Here is a 26,467-nt window from a genome sequence, read left to right on the forward strand (position 1 = left end):
AAGTGGATCTTGATCTTTCCTTATTTTAACCTCCACATTTTGTTCTCCATTTTTTAATGTGTGGAGTTATAGGCCAGTATCAATAGCAATGGCCTACTACTATATATACTGCGCACAACTGAAATGCACCACAGGTATGGATGGATAGTATACTTGACAAATGACGACACAGAGGTAGGTAGAGCAGTGGCCTACTGTACCGTAATGCTATATATTATATACTGGTGGTCAGCAAACTGTGCAAAACTTAAATGCACCACAGGTATGGATGGATAGTATACTTGATGTCACAGAGGTAGGTACAGCAGTGGCCTACTGTACCGTAATGCTATATATTATATACTGGTGGTCAGATAACTGTGCAAAACTTAAATGCACCACAGGTATGGATGGATATTATATTTGACGACACAGAGGTAGGTACAGCAGTGGCCTACTGTATCGTAATGCTATATATTATATACTGGTGGTCAGCAAACTGTGCAAAACTTAAATGCACCACAGGTATGGATGGATAGTATACTTGACGACACAGAGGCAGGTACAGCAGTGGCCTTCTGTACCGTACTCCTATATATTATATACTGGTGGTCAGCAAAATTATGCACTGTACTCCTACTATATACTACAATGCAGCACAGATATGGAGTGTTTTTCAGGCAGACAACGTATACTGGTGGTCACTGGTCAACAAAACTCTGCACTGTACTCCTCCTATATAATATACTGGTGGTCCCCAGTCTCCACAATAAAGCAATGTGAGCACAGATATATGCAGCACACTGAGCACAGATATGGAGCGTTTTTCAGGCAGAGAACGTATAATACTGGTGGTCACTGGTCAGCAAAACTCTGCACTGTACTCCTCCTATATAATATACTGGTGGTCCCCAGTCTCCACAATAAAGCAATGTGAGCACAGATATATGCAGCACACTGAGCACAGATATGGAGTGTTTTTCAGGCAGACAACGTATACTGGTGGTCACTGTTGTATGCTATGCCACTGTTGCAGTGCAAACACACAATTGATTTGCAATTAAGCTCACAGTGAGTATTCAATCGCAAGTGAATGACAGGAAGTGGCCGTTTCGTGGGAGGTCATGAAGAGTGGTGGCAAAAAAACCCCATCTCCAGCGTGTCAGTGAGCCTGAATTAAAAGATCTACAGTAATTAAACTGACAGTCAATAGGATAAGGTCAAAAGGTTAAAAGGTAGACAGTATAAGTAGAGAAAGACCACCTTTCTGTCAAACTGACAGTTGCTCCACCCCTTTCTCTAGTGGCACTCCCCCTTTAATATTAAATGAGTGTTTGATGTCGCTTTTATATAAAATGTAATATAACATTTATAGAGTTCGATATTAAACTGTATTAAAAGATAATGGCTTTGAAAAAGAGTGTCACGTAACACCAGTTGCAGAATACGCAATAAAGCTGTATCACAAACCAGCTTGTGATGAAAAAATTCACCATTTGAAACTTCATGCATGGCACATAGTGTGATTTTTAAATAGTACCATATGTCATACATGGTACAGGTTTAAAAAGCATAATGACTAATGACCATGTCCATTTTCTTAGATGCACGGAAGCATCACACATGGCACTGATTTAAAAAGCATATTGATTTTAATGACCATGCATGATTAATGATGACAGCACAATTTCAAAATCCTTAGATCTACGGACTACCCATGACCGCACAATTTCAAAATCCTTAGATCTACGAACTACCATGCTTGTAACAAAAACATCTGGTTATTAATGTACACAACGTGGTAATCTCTGCAAAAGAACATTAGAACCACCTACAGGTCATTGTATTGACTCAAAATGACATCTTAATTTTAAACTATCGTGCTTTAAAATAAAAAGATATATATATATTAAACAGTATTAAAAGATAATGGCTTTTAAAAGAGTGTCACGTAACACCAGTCGCAGAATGTCACGCAACGCAGCGCGTCAAATCAAGCGGATGAAAGATGCATATTACACAGTGTTAAAACCAGGTAGTTTTAGCAGCATTGATAAATATTAGGGGTCGGTTAAAAATAAAGTTAAAAGATCCGACGTAAGAAAGTGGTTACAAGAACAAGACGCATACACGTTGCACAAACCGGCAAGAAAAAACTATAAAAGGAACATGATTTGTGTATCGGGTATAAACCAACAGTGGCAATGCGATTTGGTTTCGCTGATAGATCTGTCAAAATACAACGATGGTGTTAAATACATATTAACAGTCATCGATATATTCAGTAAGAGGGTGTGGGCTGAAAGTCTGACCGCTAACAGCGCCGCAACAGTCGCTAATGCTTTTGAAAAAATATACCAGCAGTGCTGTGTCGATGAAGCTACAAACCGATAATGGTAAAGAGTTTCTAAAACAGAAACCTAAAAAAGTTGTTAGAAAAATACGGTATAAATCATTTCACGACCAATAACGATGTGAAAGCGTCTGTTATAGAGCGCTTCAATAGGACTTTAAAGACACGCATGTGGCGCCATTTCACGGCAAAGAATACCTACAGATATATAGACGTTTTACAAGACTTCATACGCAGCTATAATAACACATACCATAGAACGATTAAGTGCGCTCCAAACGATGTGAATGACTCAGTAACGCATTAAGTGTCTTCACAATCACCTACGGTGATTACTTTAGAAGTATGAAAGCCCCCTTTTGTTTAGGAATCGGTGACCACGTCCGTATTTCTAAATATAAGGACATATTTCAGAAAGGTTACGAACAGAGTTTTTCTGAGGAGATATTTGTTGTACATAGTGTGAACACTAAAGGGATTAAGCCGCTTTATAAGTTGGCAGATCTGTACGGTGAAGTTATAACAGGTAGTTTTACCCCGAAGAGCTTCAAAGCATACCAAAAAACTATAACAGGGTTTACAAAGTGGAAAAGATTTTTAAAAATAAGACGGTCAGAGGCCGAAAATACGCATTAGTCAAGTGGCACGGGTACCCCGCAAAATTTAACAGTTGGGTCGCGGCATCATTGATAAAAGACAAATAAAGCTCATCACTATCTAAACAAGACGAGCGATGGATGACAAGTCGTTCTACATAACCTTACCCAGCAACGCCTCGGCGGTTACTTTCCCGCAAAATAATATTTCTAACTATACGACAAAGTTGACTAAACCGATAGACTTAAATGGCGAATGGGAAGTAGCACTTACTGAGATACAATATCCGCACACGTGGAATACATTGGATTTACAAGATTGTAGACTGCAATTATCATGGGATAGAACGGCGGAGTTTGTGCATTAAACCGGGTTTTTATGAAACAATCAAAGCGTTACTGAACGTAATCAACACTGAAATTGTACAACTGAAACTGGACGTTGGATTAAGACTAACGTACGATCCGTTTGCACGCGTTGTAACATGCGACAGTAAGCTGTTGTACCTGTAGCGGGTATACTGTAGTTACTACACAGTTTTTTTGAAAGCCAGAGATTTTCACTCCATTTGTGTGCTGGATTTAAAGGGCAATAGAAATACAAGCAAAACAAGCCTGAATTTACATGTATTATTACTGCCCTTTATCATCCAGCGATCATAGACAGTGAGAATCAGTGGCTTTGAAAAACTGATACTTAGTAAATATAACTGTTGTCTGTTCTGGAATACAATGTGTTAAATATGGAGACTCTCACAGGACATATTAAAAGGATAATCATTTATCAAAGTTACAATAATGAAAACATGCAAGTAACAAGTTCTAGTCAGTTACAATAATAACAAGAACAAATTAGAACACTCAGCTCTTATCCCAGATGTTATAAGATCTGTCCCAGATGATGGTCATCGATTAAGTAGTTTAAATAATGTAGTTCAGTCATTCTCTAGGGTCCCGCCTAATAACTTTGTCGCAAGTTAAAAGCTGGAGGGGGTTTGTAGAAGTCTAGGTCCGCTGCAGCCAGACCTAGCTTCCATCAGAACTACTTGCTTTGTGTAAGTCTCTAGGCTTTATAACCCTGCAATGATACACTAACATTGTCTTACCAGATATTACATTCAGGGTCTGTGACGCTGGGTGCAGTAGTCATTCAGGATAAAATAATTAATGTTATTCTAGACAACTGTACCCTTTCCCCTACTTATGTACACAATACCCCAAACATCTTACTAGACAGTTTCCATCTGAGATACTGATAACAGGAACATATATTTATTATAATCAGCCATCCTAAAAGCTGTATACACTTCCCACTTACTATGTCTTTCACATTATGTCAAACGAGAAAGAAAACTTGTAACTTAACGTGACACTATATTTCTAACTGGTGCCTATATGTCTGCAAAGCACTAATCCTAATAAAATGTATGTACAGTATATAAAGCAATGAGGTCATACATTTACAAAATGGAGTTAAACATGGACAAAATGGCATCTAAAAAGTGGTTAAAAATAACACCCCATACAATAACCCATATGGTGAAACAGAGCAGCATACATTGTTCCTGTAGAAATACCCAGTACTCATAGCCCTGCTGGTCAGAGAAGGAATCCCAGTACTGAGAGGAGCTGCTGGAACTCTCTACTAGTCCCAGCACCTGCATGAGCAGAACAGCTGTATATTACAGAGCTCAGTAATGGCAGTCCCACGGTCATTGGCTATTGTTATACTGCAGCTCTAGTTCCTAACACAGAGACCTTCCCAAGGGGAAAAGTACCTCCAGGTCCACTTGTCTGACCTCTCCTGTCTTTATCAAGAGTCATTTATATAAAACACTTGTCACATTCAGAAAATAAAATATTGGTTCCATTGAATTCATACAGTTGTGATAAGTTACATTACTTATGATACACAAGCTGCATTCAGGCCCTCAGAGTGACTCCGCATGTGATTACTGAGTGTTTTCTTTCTAGTAAAACACTTCCTACATTCAAAACATATAAATTATTTCTCTCCTGAGTGACTCCTCTGATGTATAACAAGATATGACTTGTGGGAAAAACATTTGCTGCACTCATAAAATATAAATTATTTCTCTCCTGTGTGACTCCTCTGATGTCTAATAAGAAATGACTTATGGGAAAAACACTTGCTACATTCAGAACATTTAAATGGTTTCTCTCCTGTGTGAATCATCTGATGTATAACAAGATATGACTTCCTGGTAAAACATTTGCTGCATTCAGAACATATAATTGGGTTTTCTCCTGTGTGACTCCTCTGATGTACAACAAGCTCTGACTTCTGGGAAAAACACTTGCTGCATTCAGAACATTTAAATGGTTTCTCTCCTGTGTGACTCCTCTGATGTATAACAAGATATGACTTCCTGGTAAAACATTTGCTGCATTCAGAACATATAATTGGGTTTTCTCCTGTGTGAGTCCTCTGATGTACAACAAGCTCTGACTTCTGGGAAAAACACTTGCTGCATTCAGAACATTCAAATGGTTTCTCTCCTGTGTGAACTCTCTGATGTATAACAAGCTCTGACTTCCGGGGAAAACACTTGCTGCATTCAGAACATGTAAATGGTTTCTCTCCTGTGTGACTCCTCTGATGTACAACAAGCTCTGACTTCTGGGAAAAACACTTGCTGCATTCAGAACATTCAAATGGTTTCTCTCCTGTGTGAACTCTCTGATGTGTAACAAGCTCTGACTTCTGGGAAAAACACTTGCTACATTCAGAACATTCAAATGGTCTCTCTCCTGTGTGACTCCTCTGATGTCTGATAAGATGTGATTTACGTGTGAAGCTTCTGTCACACTCAGAGCACATATGTGGTCTCTCTCCTGTGTGACTCCTCTGATGTATAACAAGATGTGACTTCCGGGAAAAACACTTCCTACATTCAGAACATTCAAATGGTCTCTCTCCTGTGTGACTCCTCTGATGTCTAATAAGAACTGATTGACATGTAAAGCTTCTGTCACACTCAGAGCACAGATGTGGTCTCTCTCCTGTGTGACTTCTCTGATGTACAACAAGCTGTGACTTCTGGGAAAAACACTTGCTGCATTCAGAACATTCAAATGGTTTCTCTCCTGTGTGAACTCTCTGATGTATAACAAGCTGTGACTTCTTGGAAAAACACTTGCTGCATTCAGAACATGTAAATGGTTTCTCTCCTGTGTGAGTCCTCTGATGTATGATAAGTTTTGATTTGCATGTAAAGCTTCTGTCACACTCAGAGCACAGATGTGGTCTCTCTCCTGTGAGACTCATCATGTAAATTCAGAAGCTTAAGAAGAAATTATATCTTTAGTTGGCTAGATCAGGGAACAAGGAGCCTTTCCACATCGTCTCTTTCCACAGCCTTGTCTTCTATTCATAGTGGGACTCCAGCTCCTTAAGTTACCTGTAAAAAAACCCCCCAAAAAAACATTTTTTTATTTAATAGCCTGAAGATGACCATTGTAATCAGTTGTAGTGTTATATTGTATAAGGAACATGATGCATCTTTATGATGCTGGGCTCCCATTTCCAGTCAAATGTGCAGTACAGAGACCCCTTTCCTCCTGCCAAATGTGTGCAGGGAAGACCAGCTCGCTGCCTTGCTAAGCAGTCTGATCAATATAGATTGCTAAGGGGTGTATCACATGCAGGAGATGAAATGGGCTTGCAGAACTAGAAGAACTGGAATGCTGAGAAGCCAGCAGGATAAGTTCCTGATTTAAATGAAACATAGACACTAAGGGGGGAATTCAAAGTTGATCGTAGATGTAGTAAATTTAGCACTTCTACGATCATTTCCTCTGACATGCGGGGGGATGCTCAGCACAGGGCAAGTCTGCCGTGCATGTCAGGGTCAACCCACCCCACACAGGTATAAAAGCATGGCACAGCGGCGATGCTTATGTACCTGACTAGTAGCTCCCTGCCAGCATAGCTCCTGTGCAGCGGCAGGGAGCTACCCACCACGCTTTGGGTCACAGCAGCTGCGTGTGACATCACGCAGCCACCACGGACCGCCCCCCCCAAATGGTCCGGACACGCCTCCGTTGTCCAGACCACACCCCACCAACTCAAGGAAAATAAGTGGTTTACAGAGTGCGCAACAAGGTCCAGAAGTCAGCCCAGCAAAGATATAAAGAAGTTTCACCTACTGCAAAACATTTTCACAGTTCTAGGATATAATATTCTCCACTAAGGCGCCTTACAAATGTAACAAGTCATATTACTAATGCTTGTTCTCTTCAATCTTATACTTGTATTTCACAACCTATAGACTGTGTGTTTGTGTTCACCATCAGGTAAAAACATCAAATACCACACATGTAAAAGAGAAAAAAAATAAGATTGTAAACCTACCGGTAAATCTCTTTCTCCTAGTCCGTAGAGGATGCTGGGGACTCCGTAAGGACCATGGCGATAGACTGGCTCCGCAGGAGACATGGGCACTTTAAGAAAGAACTTTAGGTATGGGTGTGCACTGGCTCCTCCCTCTATGCCCCTCCTCCAGACCTCAGTTAGAGAAACTGTGCCCAGACGAGACGGACAGTACGAGGAAAGGATTTTTGTTAATCTAAGGGCAAGATTCATACCAGCCCACACTATCCACACCGTATAACATGGAATATACTAACCAGTTAACAGCATGAACAAAACAGCATCAGCCAAAGACTGATCTTAACTGTAACATAACCCTTATGTAAGCAATAACTATATACAAGTCTTGCAGAAATATGTCCGCACTGGGACGGGCGCCCAGCATCCTCTATGGACTAGGAGAAAAAGATTTACTGGTAGGTTTAAAATCTTATTTTCTCTTACGTCCTAGAGGATGCTGGGGACTCCATAAGGACCATGGGGATTACACCAAAGCTCCCAAATGGGCGGGAAAGTGCAGATGACTCTGCAGCACCGATTGAGCAAACAGGAGGTCCTCATCAGCCAGGGTATCAAACTTATTGAATTTTGCAAAGGTGTTTGAACCCGACCAAGTAGCAGCTCAGCACAGCTGTAGTGCCGAGATCCCTCGGGCAGCCGCCAAATAAGGGCCCACCTTCCTAGTGGAATGGGCCTTGACCGGTTTTGGTAACGGCAATCCAGCCGTAGAATGAGCCTGCTGAATCGTGTTACAGATCCAGCGAGCAATAGTCTGCTTTGAAGCAGCGCCAACCTTGTTGGCTGCACACAGGACAAACAGTGCTTCTGTTTTTCTGACTCTAGCCGTTCTGGCCATGTATATATTCAAAGCCCTGACCACCTCAAGGGACTCGGAATCCTCCAAGTTTCGCGTAGCCACAGGCACCACAATAGGTTGGTTCATATGAAAAGATGACACCACCTTAGGCAAAAATTGAGGACGGGTCCGCAATTCCGCTCTATCCATATGGACAACCAGATAGGGGCTTTTATGAGACAAAGCCACCAATTTCAACACTCGCCTAGCCGAAGCCAAGGCTAACAACATGACCACCTTCCAAGTGAGATATTTTAACTCCACCATTTCAAGTGGTTCAAACCAGTGCGACTTAAGGAAACTCAACACCACATTAAGGTCCCAAGGCGCCACCGGAGGTACAAAAGGAGGCTGAATATGCAGCACTCCCTTCACAAAAGTCTGTACTTCTGGGAGAGAAGTTAATTATTTCTGAAAGAAAATGGATAAGGCCGAAATCTGAACCTTAATGGAGCCCAATTTTAGGCCCAAATTCACTCCAGTTTGTAGGAAGTGAAGGAAACGGCCCAGATGGAATTCTTCCGTAGGAGCATTCCTGGCCTCACACCAAAAAACATACTTTCGCCATATACGGTGATAATGTTTAGCTGTTACGTCCTTCCTAGCCTTTATCAGAGTAGGAATGACCTAATCCGGAATGCCCTTTTAAATTTAAAATGGGTCTGACCGAACCGTCCGGTTTCAGGACTACAAACAGGGTTGAGTAATAACTCCTCTCCTGTTGAAGTAGGGGAACCTTGACCACCACCTGTTGAAGATACAATTTGTGAATTGCATTTAACACTAACTCCCTTTCTGGGGGAGAAGCCGGCAGGGCCGATTTGAAAAACCGGCGAGGAGGCACCTCTTCGAATTCCAGCTTGTAACCCTGGGAAACAATTTCTATTGCCCAGGGGTCCACTCGTGAGTGAATCCAGATATGGCTGAAAAGTCGAAGACGTGCCCCCACTGGGGGGACTGCATTTGATAATGTGGCGCTTTCTTAGGCTGTGAGGGAATATAAGGCAAAAAATTGGATTTACCAGCCGTAGCTGTGGAGGCCAGGTCCGAGAGACCTTCTCCAAACAATTCCTCACCTTTGTAAGGTAAGACCTCCATATGCCTTTTTGAGTCGGCATCACCTGTCCATTGCCAGGTCCATAGGACTCATCTAGCAGAAATCGACATAGCGTTGACTCTAGAACCCAGTAAAGCAATGTCTCTTTGAGCATCTCTCATATATAAGACAGCATCTTTATATGTCCTAGGGTCAATAAGATGGTATCCTTATCCAGGGTCTCAATCTCCGCTGATAAGGTATCTGTCCACGCTGCTACCGCACTACAAACCCAAGCCGACGCAATAGCCGGTCTGAGTAAAGTACCAGAATGTGTGTAAATGGACTTCAAAATAACCTCCTGCTTACGATCAGCAGGATCCCTTAGGGTAGCCGTATCTTGGGATGGCAGCGCTACCTTTTTGGATAAGCGTGTCAACGCTTTGTCCACCCTAGGGGAGGATTCCCACCGTATCCTGTCCTTTGCCGGGAAAGGATACGCCATAAGAATCCTTTTGGGAAGCTGCAGTTTTTTGTCTGGAGATTTCCACGCTTTTTCATACAACTCGTTCAGCTCATGAGAAGGGGGAAATGTTACCTCAGGTTTCTTTCCCTTATACATGTGTACCCTCGTGTCGGGGACAGGGGGTTCCTCTGTGATATGCAAAACATCTTTTATTGCAATAATCATATATCGAATACATTTAGCCAATTTTGGCTGTAACTTTGCATCATCGTAGTCGACACTGGAGTCAGAATCCGTGTCGGTATCAGTGTCTACTATTTGGGATAGTGGGCGCTTTTGAGACCACGAAGGTCCCTGCGATATAGGGACAGACGTGGGGTGACTCCCTGGCTGTTCCCTAGTTTCAGCTTTGTCTAATCTTTTGTGCAATAAAATTTACATCTGCACTTAAAACATTCCCCACATATCCATTCAGTCAGGTGTCGGCGTTGCCGACAGAGACATCACATTAATTTGCTTCACCTCCTCACTAGGAGAGCCTTCTACCTCAGACATGTCGACACATGTGTACCGACACACCACACACTTAGGGAATCCTCTTATCTGAAGACAGTTCCCCCTTAAGGCCCTTTGGAGAGACATAGAGAGAGTATACCAGCACACACCCAGCGCTAATGACCCAGGAAAAAACACAATGTTTACCCAGATAATGCTGTAATCTGCATATTGCGCCAATTATGTGCCTCCCCCCCCCCCCCCTTTTTTTTAAAACCTTCTTTCACTGTGGATAAGCAGGGGAGAGTCCGGGGAGATTCCTCTCAGCGCTGTGCTGTGGAAAAAATGGCGCCAGTGAGTGCTGAGGAAGAAGCTCCGCCCCCTCGGCGGCGAGGTTCTGTCCCGCTCAAATATACTAAAAACCTGGCAGGGGCTCTTTATATATACAGTGCCCAGCTGTATATATATATATATATATTTGCCAGAAAAGAGGTTTTATTGCTGCCCAGGGTGCCCCCCCTGCGCCCTGCACCCTTACAGTGACTGCCATGTGTGAGGTGTATGGGAGCAATGGCGCACAGCTTTACTGCTATGCGTTACCTCAGTGAAGATTATGAAGTCTTCTGCCGCCTCTGAAGTCTTCTTTTCCTCTCATACTCACCCGGCTTCTATCTTCCGGCTCTGCAAGGAGGACGGCAGCGCGTCTCTGGGACGGACGGCGAGGGTGAGACCTGCATACCGATCCCTCTGGAGCTAATGGTGTCCAGTAGCCTAAGAAGCAGAGCATTGAAACTCACAGAAGTAAGTCTGCTTCTCTCCCCTCAGTCCAAGGATGCAGGGAGTCTGTTGCCAGCAGGCTCCCAGAAAATAAAAAACCTAACAAATATACTTTCTGACAGGAAACTCAGGAGAGCTCCCTGTAATGCACCCAGTCTCCTCTGGGCCCAGTAGTAAACTGAGGTCTGGAGGAGGGGCAGAGGCAGGAGCCAGTGCACACCCATACCTAAAGTTCTTTCTTAAAGTGCCCATGTCTCCTGCGTAGACCGTCTATCCCCATGGTCCTTACGGTGTCCCCAGCATCCTCTAGGACGTAAGAGAAAAACACAATAGTGTAGAAATCCTTTTCATAGAATACCCAATATATTTAACACATCTCACTCACAAAGTTCCCAGAAATTTCAGGCATATCAAGGTATCTTTATGTTCAAGATTTCCTCAAATAGACTCCACAAGAAATCCAAAATGGACCCAGCTTTCTTTGTGCTTTCAACCTGTAGGATATGTGTCAGAGTTGCCTCCGATACACATACAGCAGAGAGAGAGAGACCGATCGTGCAATATTCCCTTATACAAATAGGTTTTTTATTTTTACATAAATGCACTCACATGGTAAAGTAGAATAACAAGCATATCATATGTCTTTATCCTGCAATTCCCAAGAGAACACCACACTGGATTGCTGGGATGGTAGTTTACAGCAAGGTAAGTACGAGTCCCAGTTACCCACAGCTCACCCTTCCAGGCAGTGTACAAACGGTGTGCAGGAATCCATCAGGATACAGAGTACAAGATCCCGCTTAAAGCGTCTCGAATTTAACCTTTTTCAAAAGCGGATAGTGCCCATGTAGCAATAGACCTCTCTTATATACCCCCACAATTCATAAAAAACAAAGTCAGCTGTGGAACAGTTCGTTAGAACATTCAAAACATCGCTCTTCCGTTATCGTCACTTCCGGTCATGTGGTCTGCGTCTTCACAGGAACTCCCATCAAGCTCTCACACACTGCCCTTCCCGCTCAAATGCGTTCCATATAGATAATTGTAACTTCCGGTCATGTGGGTCGCTATATCAATGAATTTCCACCAAGTCGCTGTGTGTTGTGATATGGTCAGTCTCCATGACTTATATACATTTATCGACAGTATATACATGAATACATTATATACATTAATCTATCTATCTATCTATATATATTACAGGTTGAGTATCCCATATCAAAATATTCAGAAATACGGATTATTCCGAATTATGGAATTTTTTTCGTGAGAGCGAGATAGTGAAACCTTTGTTTTCTGAAGGTCAATGTCCACAAACTATGTTCAATACACAAAGTTATTAAAAATATTGGCTAAAATGACCTTCAGGCTGTGTATAAGGTGTCTATGTAACATAAATGCATTCTGTGCTTAGACTTAGGTCCCATCACCATGATATCTCATTATGGGATGCAATTATTCCAAAATACGGAAAAATCCGATATCCAAAATTCTTCCGGTCCCAAGCGTTTTGGATAAGGGATACTCAACCTGTATTTAGTTTGCATTGAGTGCCAATATGTGGTGGTAGACACGCCTGATAGGTGGTGCTAAACACGTCTTTCTAATCGTGCACCCCCTAATAAAATGTCCTGCGCACGCCTATGAGTGCCGTATTCATATCTGATGATATAATAGGAACGTTGTTAATAAGATTTTACTTACCGGTAAATCTATTTCTCGTAGTCCGTAGAGGATGCTGGGGACTCCGTAAGGATCATGGGGAATAGACGGGCTCTGCAGGAGATAGGGCACTTTAAGAAAGACTTTGGATTCTGGGTGTGCACTGGCTCCTCCCTCTATGCCCCTCCTCCAAACCTCAGTTAGGGAAACTGTGCCCAGAGGAGATGGACAATACAAGGAAAGGATTTTAGTTAATCCAAGGGCAAGATTCATACCAGCCACACCAATCATAACGTATAACCTGTGATAAACTACCCAGTTAACAGCATGAACAACAACATAGTCTTGGTTCAAACCGATGAAACTATAACATAACCCTTATGTAAGCAATAACTATATACAAGTCTTGCAGAAGAAGTCCGCACTTGGGACGGGCGCCCAGCATCCTCTACGGACTACGAGAAATAGATTTACCGGTAAGTAAAATTTTATTTTCTCTAACGTCCTAGAGGATGCTGGGGACTCCGTAAGGACCATGGGGATTATACCAAAGATCCCAAACGGGCGGGAGAGTGCGGATGACTCTGCAGCACCGATTGAGCAAACAGGAGATCCTCCTCAGCCAGGGTATCAAACTTATAGAACTTTGCAAAGGTATTTGACCCCGACCAAGTAGCAGTTCGGCATAGTTGTAGTGCCGAGACCCCTCGGGCAGCCGCCCAAGAAGAGCCCTCCTTACTAGTGGAATGGGCCTTGACCGATTTTGGTAACGGCAATCCAGCCGTAGAATGAGCCTGCTGAATCGTGTTACAGATACAGCGAGCAATAGTTTGCTTTGAAGCAGAGGCGCCAACCTTGTTGGCTGCATATAGGACAAACAGTGCTTCTGTTTTTCTGATCCTAGCCGTTCTGGCCACGTAAATTTTCAAAGCCCTGACCACATCAAGGGACTCGGAATCCTCCAAGTCACGTGTTCATATGAAAGGATGAGACCCCTTTAGGCAGGAATTGAGGACGGGTCCGCAATTCCGCTCTATCCATATGGAAAACCTGATAGGGGCTTTTTTGTGATAAAGCCGCCAATTCCGAAACTCGCCTAGCCGAAGCCAAGGCTAACAACATGATCACCTTCCAGGTGAGCTATTTCCACTCCACTGTCTTAAGTGGTTCAACTTCAGGTAATGAGGCCAATTCTTTTTGAAAGAAAATGGATAAGGCCGAAATCTGAACTTTAATGGAGCCTAATTTTAGGCCCAAATTCTCTCTAGCTTATAGGAAGTGAAGAAAACGGCCTAGGTGGAATTCTTCCATAGGAGCATTCCTGGACTCACACCAAGAAACATATTTTCTCCATATTCGGTGATAATGTTTAGATGTCACGTCCTTCCTAGCCCTTATTAGCGTAGGAATGACCTCATCCGGAATACCTTTTTCCGCTAGGATCCGGCGTTCAACCGCCATGCCATCAAACACAGCCGCGGTAAGTCTTGGAACAGACAGGGACCTTGTTGTAACAAGTCCTGCCTTTGAGGAAGAGACCACGGATCTTCTGTGAGCATTTCTTGCAGATCCGGATACCAGGTCTTTTGTGGCCAATCTGGAACAATAAGAATTGTTCTCACTCCTCATTTTCTTATTATTCTCAACACCTTGGGTATGAGAGGAAGAGGAGGAGGAGAAGGAAACACATATACCGACTGGAACACCCACGGTGTCACTAGGGCGTCCACAGCTACCGCCTGAGGGTCTCTTGACCTGGCGCAATATCTTTGTAGCTTTTTGTTGAGACGGGATGCCATCATGTCTATTTGGGGTAGCCCCCACCGACATGCAATCTGCGCAAAGACTTCCTGACGAAGTCCCCACTCTCCCGGATGCAGATCGTGTCTGCTGAGGAAGTCTGCTTCCCAGTTGTCCACTCCCAGAATGAAAACTGCTGACAGATCGCTTACATGATTCTCCACCCAGCAAAGAACTCTGGTGGCTTCCGCCATTGCCACTCTGCTCCTTGTGCCACCTTGGCGGTTTACATGAGCTACTGCGGTGATGTTGTCTGACTGGATCAGAACTGGTCGATTGCGAAGTAATATCTCCGCTTGATGTAGGGCGTTGTATATGGCCCTTAGTTCCAGGATGTTGATGTGAAGACAAGTCTCTTGACTTGACCAAAGTCCTTTGAAATTTCTTCCCTGTGTGTCTGCTCCCCAACCTCGGAGGCTCGCGTCCGTGGTCACCAGGATCTAGTCCTGACTGCCGAACCTGCACCCTCTAGAAGGTGAGCACTATTTAGCCATCACAGGAGATATACTCTGGCCCTGGGGGACAGGGTGATCCGCTGATGCAATTGCAGATACGACCCGGACCATTTGTCCAATAGGTCCCATTGGAAGGCCCTTGCATGGAATCTGCCGTATGGAATGGCTTCGTATGTTGCCACCATCTTTCCCAGAACTTATGTGCAATGATGTACTGACACTTGTTTTGGTTTCAACAAGTTCATGACTAAAGTCATGAGTTCCTGCGCTTTTTCCTTTGGAAGAAAAACCCTTTTCTGGTCTGTGTCCAGAATCATGCCCAAGAAGGGCAGACGAGTTGTAGGATTCAGCTGCGACTATGGAATATCGAGAATCCAGCGTTGTCGCTGTAACACATTCAGTGAAAGTGATACGCTGCTCAGCAACTTCACCCGTGATCTCGCTTTTATGAGGAGATCATCCAAGTACGGGATAATTGTGACACCCTGCTAGCGCAGGAGCACCATCATTTCCGCCATTACCATGGTGAAAATTCTTGGGGCTGTGGAAAGCCCAAACGGCAACGTCTGACATTGGTAATGACCATCCTGTACCGCCAATCTCAGGTACGCCTGATGAGGAGGATATATGGGGACATGCAGGTATGCATCCTTTATGTCCACAGATACCAAAAATCTGCCCATTCTAGGCTGGCGATGACCTCCCTGAGTGATTCCATCTTGAACCGTTTTAAGTAAAAGTTCAGGGATTTTAACTTTAAAATGGGTCTGACCGAACCGTCCGGTTTCGGAACCACAAACTGAGTTTAGTAGTACCCCTGCCCTCTTTGAAGCAGGGGAACCTCTACCACCACTTGTTGCATACACAATTTGTGAATCGCATGTAACACTATTTCCCTTTCCAGGGGTGGTTTCGGTAGGGCCAATTTGAAAAACCGTTGAGGAGGCACTTCTTCGAATTCCAGCTTGTAACCCTGGGAAACAATTTCTATTGCCCATGGATCCACCTGTAAGTGGACCCAGACGTGGCTGAACAGTCGAAGACGTGCGCCCACAGGAGCTGACTCCCTCAGGGGAGCCCCAGCGTAATGCGATGGATTTAGCAGAGGCCGGGGAGGACTTCTGTTCCTGGGAACTAGTTGTGTTGTGCAGATTTTTCCCTCTGCCCTTACCTCTGGCAAGAAAGGACGATCCACGTGCTCTCTTGCTTTTATTGGAACGAAAGGACTGCATTCGATAATGAGGCACTTTCTTAGATTGTGAGGGAATATATGGCAAAAAATTTGATTTGCATGCCGTAGCCGTGGAGACGAGATCCAAGAGGTCCTCTCCAAACAATTCCTCACCCTTGTAAGGCAACAATTTACTGCCCCCCCTCTCTTTTTTACCCTTCTGTAGTGCAGGACTGCAGGGGAGAGCCAGGGAGCGATCCTTCCAGTGGAGCTGTGAGGGAAAATGGCGCCAGTGTGCTGAGGGAGATGGCTCCGCCCTTTTTTTGGCGGTCTTTGTCCCGCATTTTCTGTAATTCTGGCAGGGGTTAATTTACACCTATATAGCCTCGGGGACTATATATGGTGTATTTTTTGCCAGCCAAGGTGTTAATATTGCTGCTCAGGGCGCCCTTCCCCCCCAGGCACCCATCAGTGACCGGAGTGTGAGGTGTGCATGAGGAGCAATGGCGCACAGCTGCAGTGCTGTGCGCTACCTTGTTGAAGACCGAAGTCTTCTGCCGCCTATTTTCTGGACCACCTTCTTGCTTCTGGCTCTGTAAGGGGGACGGCGGCGCAGCTCCGGGACCGGACGACGAGGTCGGGTCCTGTGTTCGATCCCTCTGGAGCTAATGGTGTCCAGTAGCCTAAGAAGCCCAAGCTAGCTGCAAGCAGGTAGGTTCGCTTATTCTCCCCTTAGTGCCACGTTGCAGTGAGTCTGTTGCCAGCAGATCTCACTGAAAATAAAAAACCTAAACTATACTTTCTTCTAGGAGCTCAGGAGAGCCGCTAGTGTGCATCCAGCTCAGCCGGGCACAAAAATCTAACTGAGGTCTGGTGGAGGGTCATAGGGGGAGGAGCCAGTGCACACCAGATAGACCTAAAGCTTTCTTTAGTTGTGCCCAGTCTCCTGCGGAGCAGTGTATTCCCCATGGTCCTTACAGAGTCCCCAGCATCCACTAGGACGTCAGAGAAATTATCTATGTGTTCTGAAGTATATTCGCGTGCACTCTAAACCAAGCAGTATGGCAACAGTAACAGTTTCAACACTAAAACATAACTGGATGTGAAAACACAACTTATTCCCTAGAACAGAGGTCCCCAAACTGTGTGCCGTGGCTTCATGGGGTGCCTCGGGACACTTGCAGGGGTGCCCTGGGTTGGTGGTCCAGGACCAATTCAAATTATTCATGGTCAATATAATAGGCAAAACCAGTGCTGGTGGCTGCCAGTCATAAAATATGTGGCCAAACAGAAGCAAATCTTTTCCCTCACCACACAACTGACCTTAAGGATGACATATAAACGCGATCTACTTCATGTAATATTTCTTTCTAAATTTCTCAATAAGAAATTTTTGGCCTAGGGGTGCAGTGTAAAAAAATTCTGATATTCTAGGGCACTGTGATTAAGAAAAGTTTGGAAACCACTGCCCTAGAAGATAAACACTCACACACACACACCTATCAGACCAGTATATGTTTCTGGGAGTGATAATAAGATGAACAACACACCTAAACTGATATGTACTGGATAAGGTGAATATGTTCAACATAAAGTGATAATTGGTTACCCTGTCTTCAAACTATCTATTACTACAGATATTTGAAGTCCTGGGAAGGACAATAAAATTAATATGTCTGAGATCGTTGGGACTTTAAGGGGCTCTCTCAGCGGATAAAATGATATCAGTGTGATTCATGAGATATAGATAACGAGTGATCATATATGACCATATAGGACATTAATATACTCACTACATATGAGCAAATAGGACACACTTTATTTACTTTGATCTCTAAGATATATTTATAAGGAGTTAATCCAGTAACATCCAATGCGCGGAACATTTACTTTTAATCACGATTTCTTTTTTATTTACACTTATTCTATCTTCCTTTTAATATTCGCTGGTTTTATTATATATTGTAATAAAAGTTATATTTTATCTTATATCCATAACTGTGCACCACCATAGGGCAATCTTTTTCTCCTTTTTTCTACTGTATATTTACATTGCCTGTGGTAGCACCCCCCAAAAAATATTTATTGCTGAACATGATTGTGATTAGATATTAAAAACGGGGGTCACCCATGTGATATAGACACACCTGTGCGGCCAGTTTCCATATAGCGAGAAAGAGTAAAGGTGGGTACACACTAATAGATATATCTGCAGATCAATTGATATGCAGATATATCTATGGACGGATCGAGCAGTGTGTTCAACATACTCACTGCCCGATCCGTCAGGGACTAACGTCATGAACTGGGCGGGCGTGTACACACGCCCACCCAGTTCAGCTGTCAATCACTGCTGTCCGCCGCAGCATGTGTGCGGGCGGTCGGCCGACCGCCCCGTTCACACACAGCGTTGCGCCAATATATCGATAGATATATTGCCCGTCGGCTGTGCTGCACGGCGGACGCGATACGTCTGTGAACGACGGAGTTCACAGACGTATCGGCCGTACACACTGCCCGACAGTCCCGCGATATATCGGCCAGTGTGTATGGGCCTTTAGCCTAAGCAAACAAGCCTCTGACAGGGGACTAGCTTGTAATAGGGGCAAGTTCTCTCATGTCTACTCCAGTGTCGAACGCAGGATTTTTCTTGGGGTTTGGGGTTCCATGTGATTACATATATACAGTACATCATGCATACACACACCTATATAGCATACAGACACACACACCTCCCACTCACCAAGCAGAAGAAGGATCAGCTGCAGTCAGGACAAGGCCCCATTCTATTAGGCTCCGCCCCAAAAATGCAGGTCTTCCTTGAAGCGGATAATGGGACCGCTGTGGCTATGCTAGCAGCTCTGAGTAGATGCCGGGACCTGGAGGATCTCACACAGACTCCTCCAAACTGCAGGCTTCTGATAGGTGTGACACGACAAGCTATTCTGTAAGCATGGTGAGTGACATGCTGCTGGGGGCAGGGGTGTATGCAGCTTTAGGTCCCACAGTCCAACTACCGGCTCCCCATTCAGGCCCCGCCCCCATTCATTCCGAGTTCGCTCATGCGCAGTCCATTTTCTGAGGGGGAGGGAAGGTGGCAGTGGGAATCCGGAAGCTGCCATTCAATATGCGGGGCAGCGGGGGACTCAAGCAAAATACGGGAGGGTAGGCAAGTCTACTGTATATGTATAATGTGCAGTGTTATTATACAGCAGGGACGCTGTCCTAGGTTATATACATGATACGCTAGGGACTATATACCAATAACATCTCTCTCTATATATACTGTATATGTATAATGTGCAGTGTTATTACACAGCAGGGACTCTGTCCTAGGTTATACACATGATACGCTAGGGACTATATACCAATAACATCTATCTCTATATATACTGTATATGTATAATGTGCAGTGTTATTATACAGCAGGGACGCTGTCCTAGGTTATACACATGATACACTAGGGACTATATACCAATAACATCTCTCTCTATATATACTGTATATGTATAATGTGCAGTATTATTATACAGCAGGGACTCTGTCCTAGGTTATATACATGATACACTAGGGACTATATACCATTAACATCTATCTCTATATATACTGTATATGTATAATGTGCAGTGTTATTATACAGCAGGGACTCTGCCCTAGGTTATACACATGATACACTAGGGACTATATACCAATAACTTATCTCTATATATACTGTCTGTATATATATATATATATATATATATATATATATATATAATGTGCAGTGTTATTATACAGCAGGTACGCTGTCCTAGGTTATACACATGATACGCTAGGGACTATATACCAATAACATTTATCTCTATATATACTGTATATGTATAATGTGCAGTGTTATTATACAGCAGGGACACTGTCCTAGGTTATACACATGATACACTAGGGACTACATACCAATAACATCTATCTCTATATATACTGTATATGTATAATGTGCAGTGTTATTATACAGCAGGGACGCTGTACTAGGTTATATACATGATACGCTGGGGACTATATACCATTAACATCTATCTCTATATATACTGTATATGTATAATGTGCAGTGTTATTATACAGCAGGGACTCTGTCCTAGGTTATACACATGATACGCTGGGGACTATATACGAATAACATCTATCTCTATATATACTGTATATGTATAATGTGCAGTGTTATTATACAGCAGGGATACTGTCCTAGGTTATACACATGATACGCTAGGGACTATATACCAATAATATCTCTATATATACTGTATATGTATAATGTGCAGTGTTATTATACAGCAGGGACTCTGTCCTAGGTTATACACATGATACGCTGGGGACTGTATACCAATAACATCTCTCTCTCTATATACTGTATATGTATAATGTGCAGTGTTATTATACAGCAGGGACTCTGCCCTAGGTTATATACATTATACGCTAGGGACTATATACCAATAACATCTCTCTCTATATATACTGTATATGTATAATGTGCAGTGTTATTATACAGCAGGGACTCTGCCCTAGGTTATATACATGATACACTAGGGACTATATACCAATAACATCTCTCTCTATATATACTGTATATGTATAATGTGCAGTGTTATTATACAGCAGGGATACTGTCCTAGGTTATACACATGATACGCTAGGGACTATATACCAATAATATCTCTATATATACTGTATATGTATAATGTGCAGTGTTATTATACAGCAGGGACTCTGCCCTAGGTTATATACATTATACGCTAGGGACTATATACCAATAACATCTCTCTCTATATATACTGTATATGTATAATGTGCAGTGTTATTATACAGCAGGGACTCTGCCCTAGGTTATACACATGATACACTAGGGACTATATACCAATAACTTATCTCTATATATACTGTCTGTATATATATATATATATATATATATATATATATATATATATATATATAATGTGCAGTGTTATTATACAGCAGGTACGCTGTCCTAGGTTATACACATGATACGCTAGGGACTATATACCAATAACATTTATCTCTATATATACTGTATATGTATAATGTGCAGTGTTATTATACAGCAGGGACACTGTCCTAGGTTATACACATGATACACTAGGGACTACATACCAATAACATCTATCTCTATATATACTGTATATGTATAATGTGCAGTGTTATTATACAGCAGGGACTCTGTCCTAGGTTATACACATGATACGCTGGGGACTATATACGAATAATATCTCTCTATATATATACTGTATATGTATAATGTGCAGTGTTATTATACAGCAGGGACGCTGTCCTAGGTTATACACATGATACACTAGGGACTATATACCAATAACATCTATCTCTATATATACTGTATATGTATAATGTGCAGTGTTATTATACAGCAGGGACTCTGTCCTAGGTTATATACATGATACACTAGGGACTACATACCAATAACATCTATCTCTATATATACTGTATATGTATAATGTGCAGTGTTATTATACAGCAGGGACTCTGTCCTAGGTTATACACATGATACGCTGGGGACTATATACCAATAACATCTATCTCTATATATACTGTATATGTATAATGTGCGGTGTTATTATACAGCAGGGACGCTGTCCTAGGTTATACACATGATACGCTGGGGACTGTATACCAATAACATCTATCTCTATATATACTGTATAGGTATAATGTGCAGTGTTATTATACAGCAGGGACTCTGTCCTAGGTTATATACATGATACACTAGGGACTATATACCAATAACATCTATCTCTATATATACTGTATATGTATAATGTGCAGTGTTATTATACACTGTCCTAGGTTATATACATGATACGCTGGGGACTATATACGAATAATATCTCTCTCTATATATACTGTATATGTATAATGTGCAGTGTTATTATACAGCAGGGACGCTGTCCTAGGTTATATACATGATACGCTAGGGACTATATACCAATAACATCTATCTCTATATATACTGTATATGTATAATGTGCAGTGTTATTATACAGCAGGGACTCTGTCCTAGGTTATATACACGATACGCTGGGGACTATATACGAATAATATCTCTCTCTATATATACTGTATATGTATAATGTGCAGTGTTATTATACAGCAGGGATACTGCCCTAGGTTATATACATGATACGCTAGGGACTATATACCAATAACATCTATCTCTATATATACTGTATATGTATAATGTGCAGTGTTATTATACAGCAGGGACGCTGTCCTAGGTTATATACATGATACGCTAGGGACTATATACCAATAACATCTATCTCTATATATACTGTATATGTATAATGTGCAGTGTTATTATACAGCAGGGACTCTGTCCTAGGTTATACACATGATACACTAGGGACTATATACCAATAACATCTATCTCTATATATACTGTATATGTATAATGTGCAGTGTTATTATACAGCAGGGACTCTGTCCTAGGTTATACACATGATACACTAGGGACTATATACCAATAACATCTCTCTCTATATATACTGTATATGTATAATGTGCAGTGTTATTAAAACAGGCCTGCTCTCACGGAAATGTGTAGCGCTGTGCTACCCGTGCACTGGGTTAGTAAGGGCGGCGGAAGTCATCTGGCGGCAGCGGCGGGTCTCTAGCGGCGCGGAGGGTCCCTGGTGGGTCGGGCGATGGCGGCACACCTGTTGAAATACACTGCACTAGGGACTATATTATTATCCTTTATTTATATGGCGCCACAAGGGTTCCGCAGCGCCCAATTACAGAGTACAAATGCACATTAAAAAAAAAAAAATACATAGGAAAACAGTGACTTACAGTTGAAGACAATATAGGACAAGTACAGGGCAACTAAGCATAACTACACCAGTAAACATAGAGATAAGTTCCAGGTGGCCAAAAAACTGTGGGATCTGGGCAGTTGAGGATTATTAAAGTAAGAAAAGGGTAAGCACGTGAGGGAAGAGGGCCCTGCTCGTGAGAGCTTACATTCTAAGGGGAGGGGTAGACAGACAGGGATGACACAGATGGGGTACATAGAGAGCGTGGAACAGAGGGTTAGGATGAGATTTGGCTGGGTTTGGTAAAGAAATGGGTCTTGAGAGCCCGTTTGAAGTTTTGTAGAGAGGTGGAGAGTCTGAGGGGGAGAGGTAAAGAATTCCAGAGAAAGGGAGCAGCAGGTGAAAAATCTTGGAGATAGGAGTGGGAGGAAGTAATCAGAAGACAGGAGAGTCAGCGTGCATTAGCAGAGTGAAGAGGACGGGTAGGAGAGTAAAGGGAGATAAGGTCAGAGATGTAGATGGGAGAGGAGTGGGTGAGAGCTTTGTAAGTGAGTGTGAGAAGTTTGAATTGGATTCTGAAAGGGAAGGGAAGCCAGTGGAGGGCCTGTAGGAGAGGGGAGGTAGACGTAGTGCGTTTGGTGAGGAAGATGAGCCGGGCAGCAGCATTGAGGATAGATTGGAGTGGAGAGAGGTAATTGTCAGGGAGGCCAGTTAAGAGGAGATTACAGTAGTCCAGTCTGGAAATAATCAGTGAGTGAATAATGATCTTAGTGGCATCCTGGGTGAGAAAAGGTCTGATTCTAGAAATGTTTTTGAGATGAAAATGACAGGTTTGTGAGAGGTGCTGAATGTGTGGTTTGAAGGAGAGGGAGGAGTCAAGGATTACGCCAAGACAGCGTACTTGGGGGCTAGGGGAGATAGTCGTGCCATCAATGGATAATGAGATTGTGGGAGGTGAGGCTGTGCGGGAGGGTGGGAAGATAATCAGTTCAGTCTTAGACATGTTGAGTTTAAGAAAGCGCATGGACATCCAGGAAGAGATAGCAGAAAGACAGTTGGAGATACAAGTGAAGAGAGCCGTGGAGAGATCAGGGGAGGAGAGGTAGATTTGAGTGTCATCAGCATAGAGGTGGTATTGGAAGTTAAAAGAACTAATGAGTTCACCTAAAGAGGACGTATAGAGAGAGAAAAGGAGAGGACCAAGAACAGAGCCTTGGGGGACACCAACAGTTAGTGGAAGTGGGGGGGAGGTAGCATCATGAGAGGAGACAGAGAAGGAACGATCAGAGAGGTAGGAGGACAGCCAGGAGAGGGCAGTATCACGCAGACCAAGAGAGTGAAGGATTTGCAGAAGGAGAGGGTGGTCCACAGTGTCAAAAGCAGCAGAGAGGTCAAGAAGAATAAGCAGAGAGTAGTGGCCCTTAGATTTAGCTGCATGGAGGTCATTGCAGACTTTCGTGAGGGCAGTTTCAGTGGAGTGGAGAGAACGGAAACCAGACTGGAATTGGTCAAGCAGTGAGTGAGAGGAAAGAAAGGCTGTGAGGCGATTATATACAATATGCTCAAGAAGTTTGGAGGCAAAGGGGAGGAGAGAGATAGGTCGATAGTTGGAGAGAGTGTTAGGATCAAGGGTAGGTTTTTTAAGAATAGGGGAGACAAGAGCATGCTTGAAGGCAGAGGGGACAGTGCCTGATGAAAGGGAGAGATTGAGAAGGTGGGCAAGATGGGAACAGGCAGAAGGGGAGAGGTAGCAAAGGAGGTGGGAGGGGATAGGGTCGAGCGGGGAGGTTGTGGGGGGGGGGGGCGGATGAGGGCCATGACTTCCTCGCCAGACACATGGGAGAAAGATGTCAGAGTTGGTAAGAGGGAAGGGGAGGGGTGGCAAGGGATGGGTGGTGGCTGGTTGCTGGTCTGGTGGGAAGTGATATCCTGACATATGGAGTCAATCTTGGATGTGAAATAAGTGGCAAAGTCAAGAGCAGACAATGAGGAAGGGAGAGGAGGTGGTGGTGGGCAGAGGAGGGAGTTAACAGTGGTAAAGAGGCGCCGGGGGTTGGAAGACTGTGTAGAAATGAGGCTTTTGAAGTATGATTATTTAGCAAGGGAAAGGGCAGTACTGAAGGATGAGAGCATGAATTTGAAATGGAGGAAGTCTGCTTTAGAGTGTGATTTCCTCCACTGTCGCTCGGCAGTACGTGAGCATTTTTGTAGGTATCTGGTGCATTTGGTGTGCCAGGGTTGAGGAATTGATCTGCGAGGGTGAATAGTGGTTGGCGGAGCAACAGAGTCAAGGGCAGAAGTAAGAGATGCATTGTATATGGAAGTGGCTTGTGTTAGGGTCTCCTGCCCTGTGCTGCCACGTCGTCATGGCAACCGGGAGACAAGTGCTAGCGGAGTAACCTGAGCGCAGCTGATACTCCGGTTCGGGTCTTTTGCTGTGCAGTGGTTACAGGCTCTGTGCACGGCAGGGGATCCGGTGCTGGTTTTTGTGCTCACAGTCTGCGAGGTCTGAGTGGGGCGTGGACAGCACCTGCTATATAAGGCCTCTTCTCAGGTTAAGCAGATGCTGCTGAATCTTTGTTGGTTAGTCAGTTCCTGAAAGTTAGCCAGTACTGTGTAGCTTTGTATTTGTTGTTGCTTACTGCAAATAGGCCTGGGGATTTGGTACTACACTTTGCCAATCCAGACCTAGCAGTAAGACTGGAGTCAGTCGTTTAACTTGCTGGGGTTCTTTTGCTACTCTGTGAACTTAGCAAGTTTGTGGCTGTATTCTCAGACTTAACTGCATAAATCCTGTCTCACTGTGCAAGGTGTTCAGGTGTCAGTTTAGTGGCAGTAAGCTGAACCTGTGCACTGCAAGTGAGGATTAGGATTGTGGAGACTCTTCTTGTGTCTATCATTCCATCTCTGACCAAGGAGTTTACTGCCACACCCGTTGGTAACCCTTTAGGATTTTGCTGTTGCCCTTAGCAACAGCATTTTGGGTTCTCTACGTATTAAAACACAACATCTTGCTTTTTCCATCTGAGCATTACTAATACTAGGGAGACACCCAGTTTCTTAGCCTCTGGGCTTCTCTGTTCACTTTGTGTTTATTTTGTTACCCTATCACCTTCTGTGTACGTAATGTCATATTCCCTAGTCTGTCTGTGAGTTCATTTGTTTTGCATCCCTATCCGTTCAGACACCAGTACATTCCTGCAGGCACTGGTGTGCATAACAGTTCAAACACCAGTACATTCCTGCAGGCACTGGTGTGCATAACATATTCAGCAGCCTAATACTCCTGTTGAAATTTTACGATAATATGGAGCATACCCCTCAAAATACGTTGCAACAGGTGGTCGATCAGGTGCAGGTCCTGACTCGACAATTTAATGATTTGTCCATTAAAATGCACACCTCCCAGGCCGCTGGCGGAGCTCCCGCAGCAGCACCTTCAGGGGTTAAGGAGCCGAAAGTAAATCTCCCGGATCGTTTTTCTGGAGATCGCTCGCAGTTCTTTTGTTTCAAGGAGAGCTGCAAGCTATACTTCCGGCTTAGGCCTCAGTCTTCTGGGTCGGAGATTCAGCGGGTGGGCATAGTGATTTCCTTGCTACAAGGAGACCCA

At 43.5% G+C, this 26,467-nt stretch overlaps 1 protein-coding gene across 2 annotated transcripts in view; it reads right to left on the minus strand.

The window, feature by feature from the left end:
* Nucleotides 1-3,717: 3,717 nt before the first annotated feature.
* Nucleotides 3,718-26,467, minus strand: part of LOC134936063 (zinc finger protein 84-like) — a 33,615-nt gene continuing 10,865 nt past the window's right edge. For both annotated transcript variants that reach the window (XM_063930972.1, XM_063930973.1), the window contains exon 2: nucleotides 3,718-6,350. In XM_063930972.1, coding sequence (XP_063787042.1) covers nucleotides 5,018-6,220 — 1,203 coding nt within the window. In that variant the 5' untranslated portion in view covers nucleotides 6,221-6,350 and the 3' untranslated portion in view covers nucleotides 3,718-5,017. The remainder of the gene's footprint in view (nucleotides 6,351-26,467) is intronic.

This window comes from Pseudophryne corroboree, chromosome 6, assembly GCF_028390025.1.
Source record: "Pseudophryne corroboree isolate aPseCor3 chromosome 6, aPseCor3.hap2, whole genome shotgun sequence".
In the NCBI taxonomy this organism is placed as follows: Eukaryota; Metazoa; Chordata; class Amphibia; order Anura; family Myobatrachidae; genus Pseudophryne; species Pseudophryne corroboree.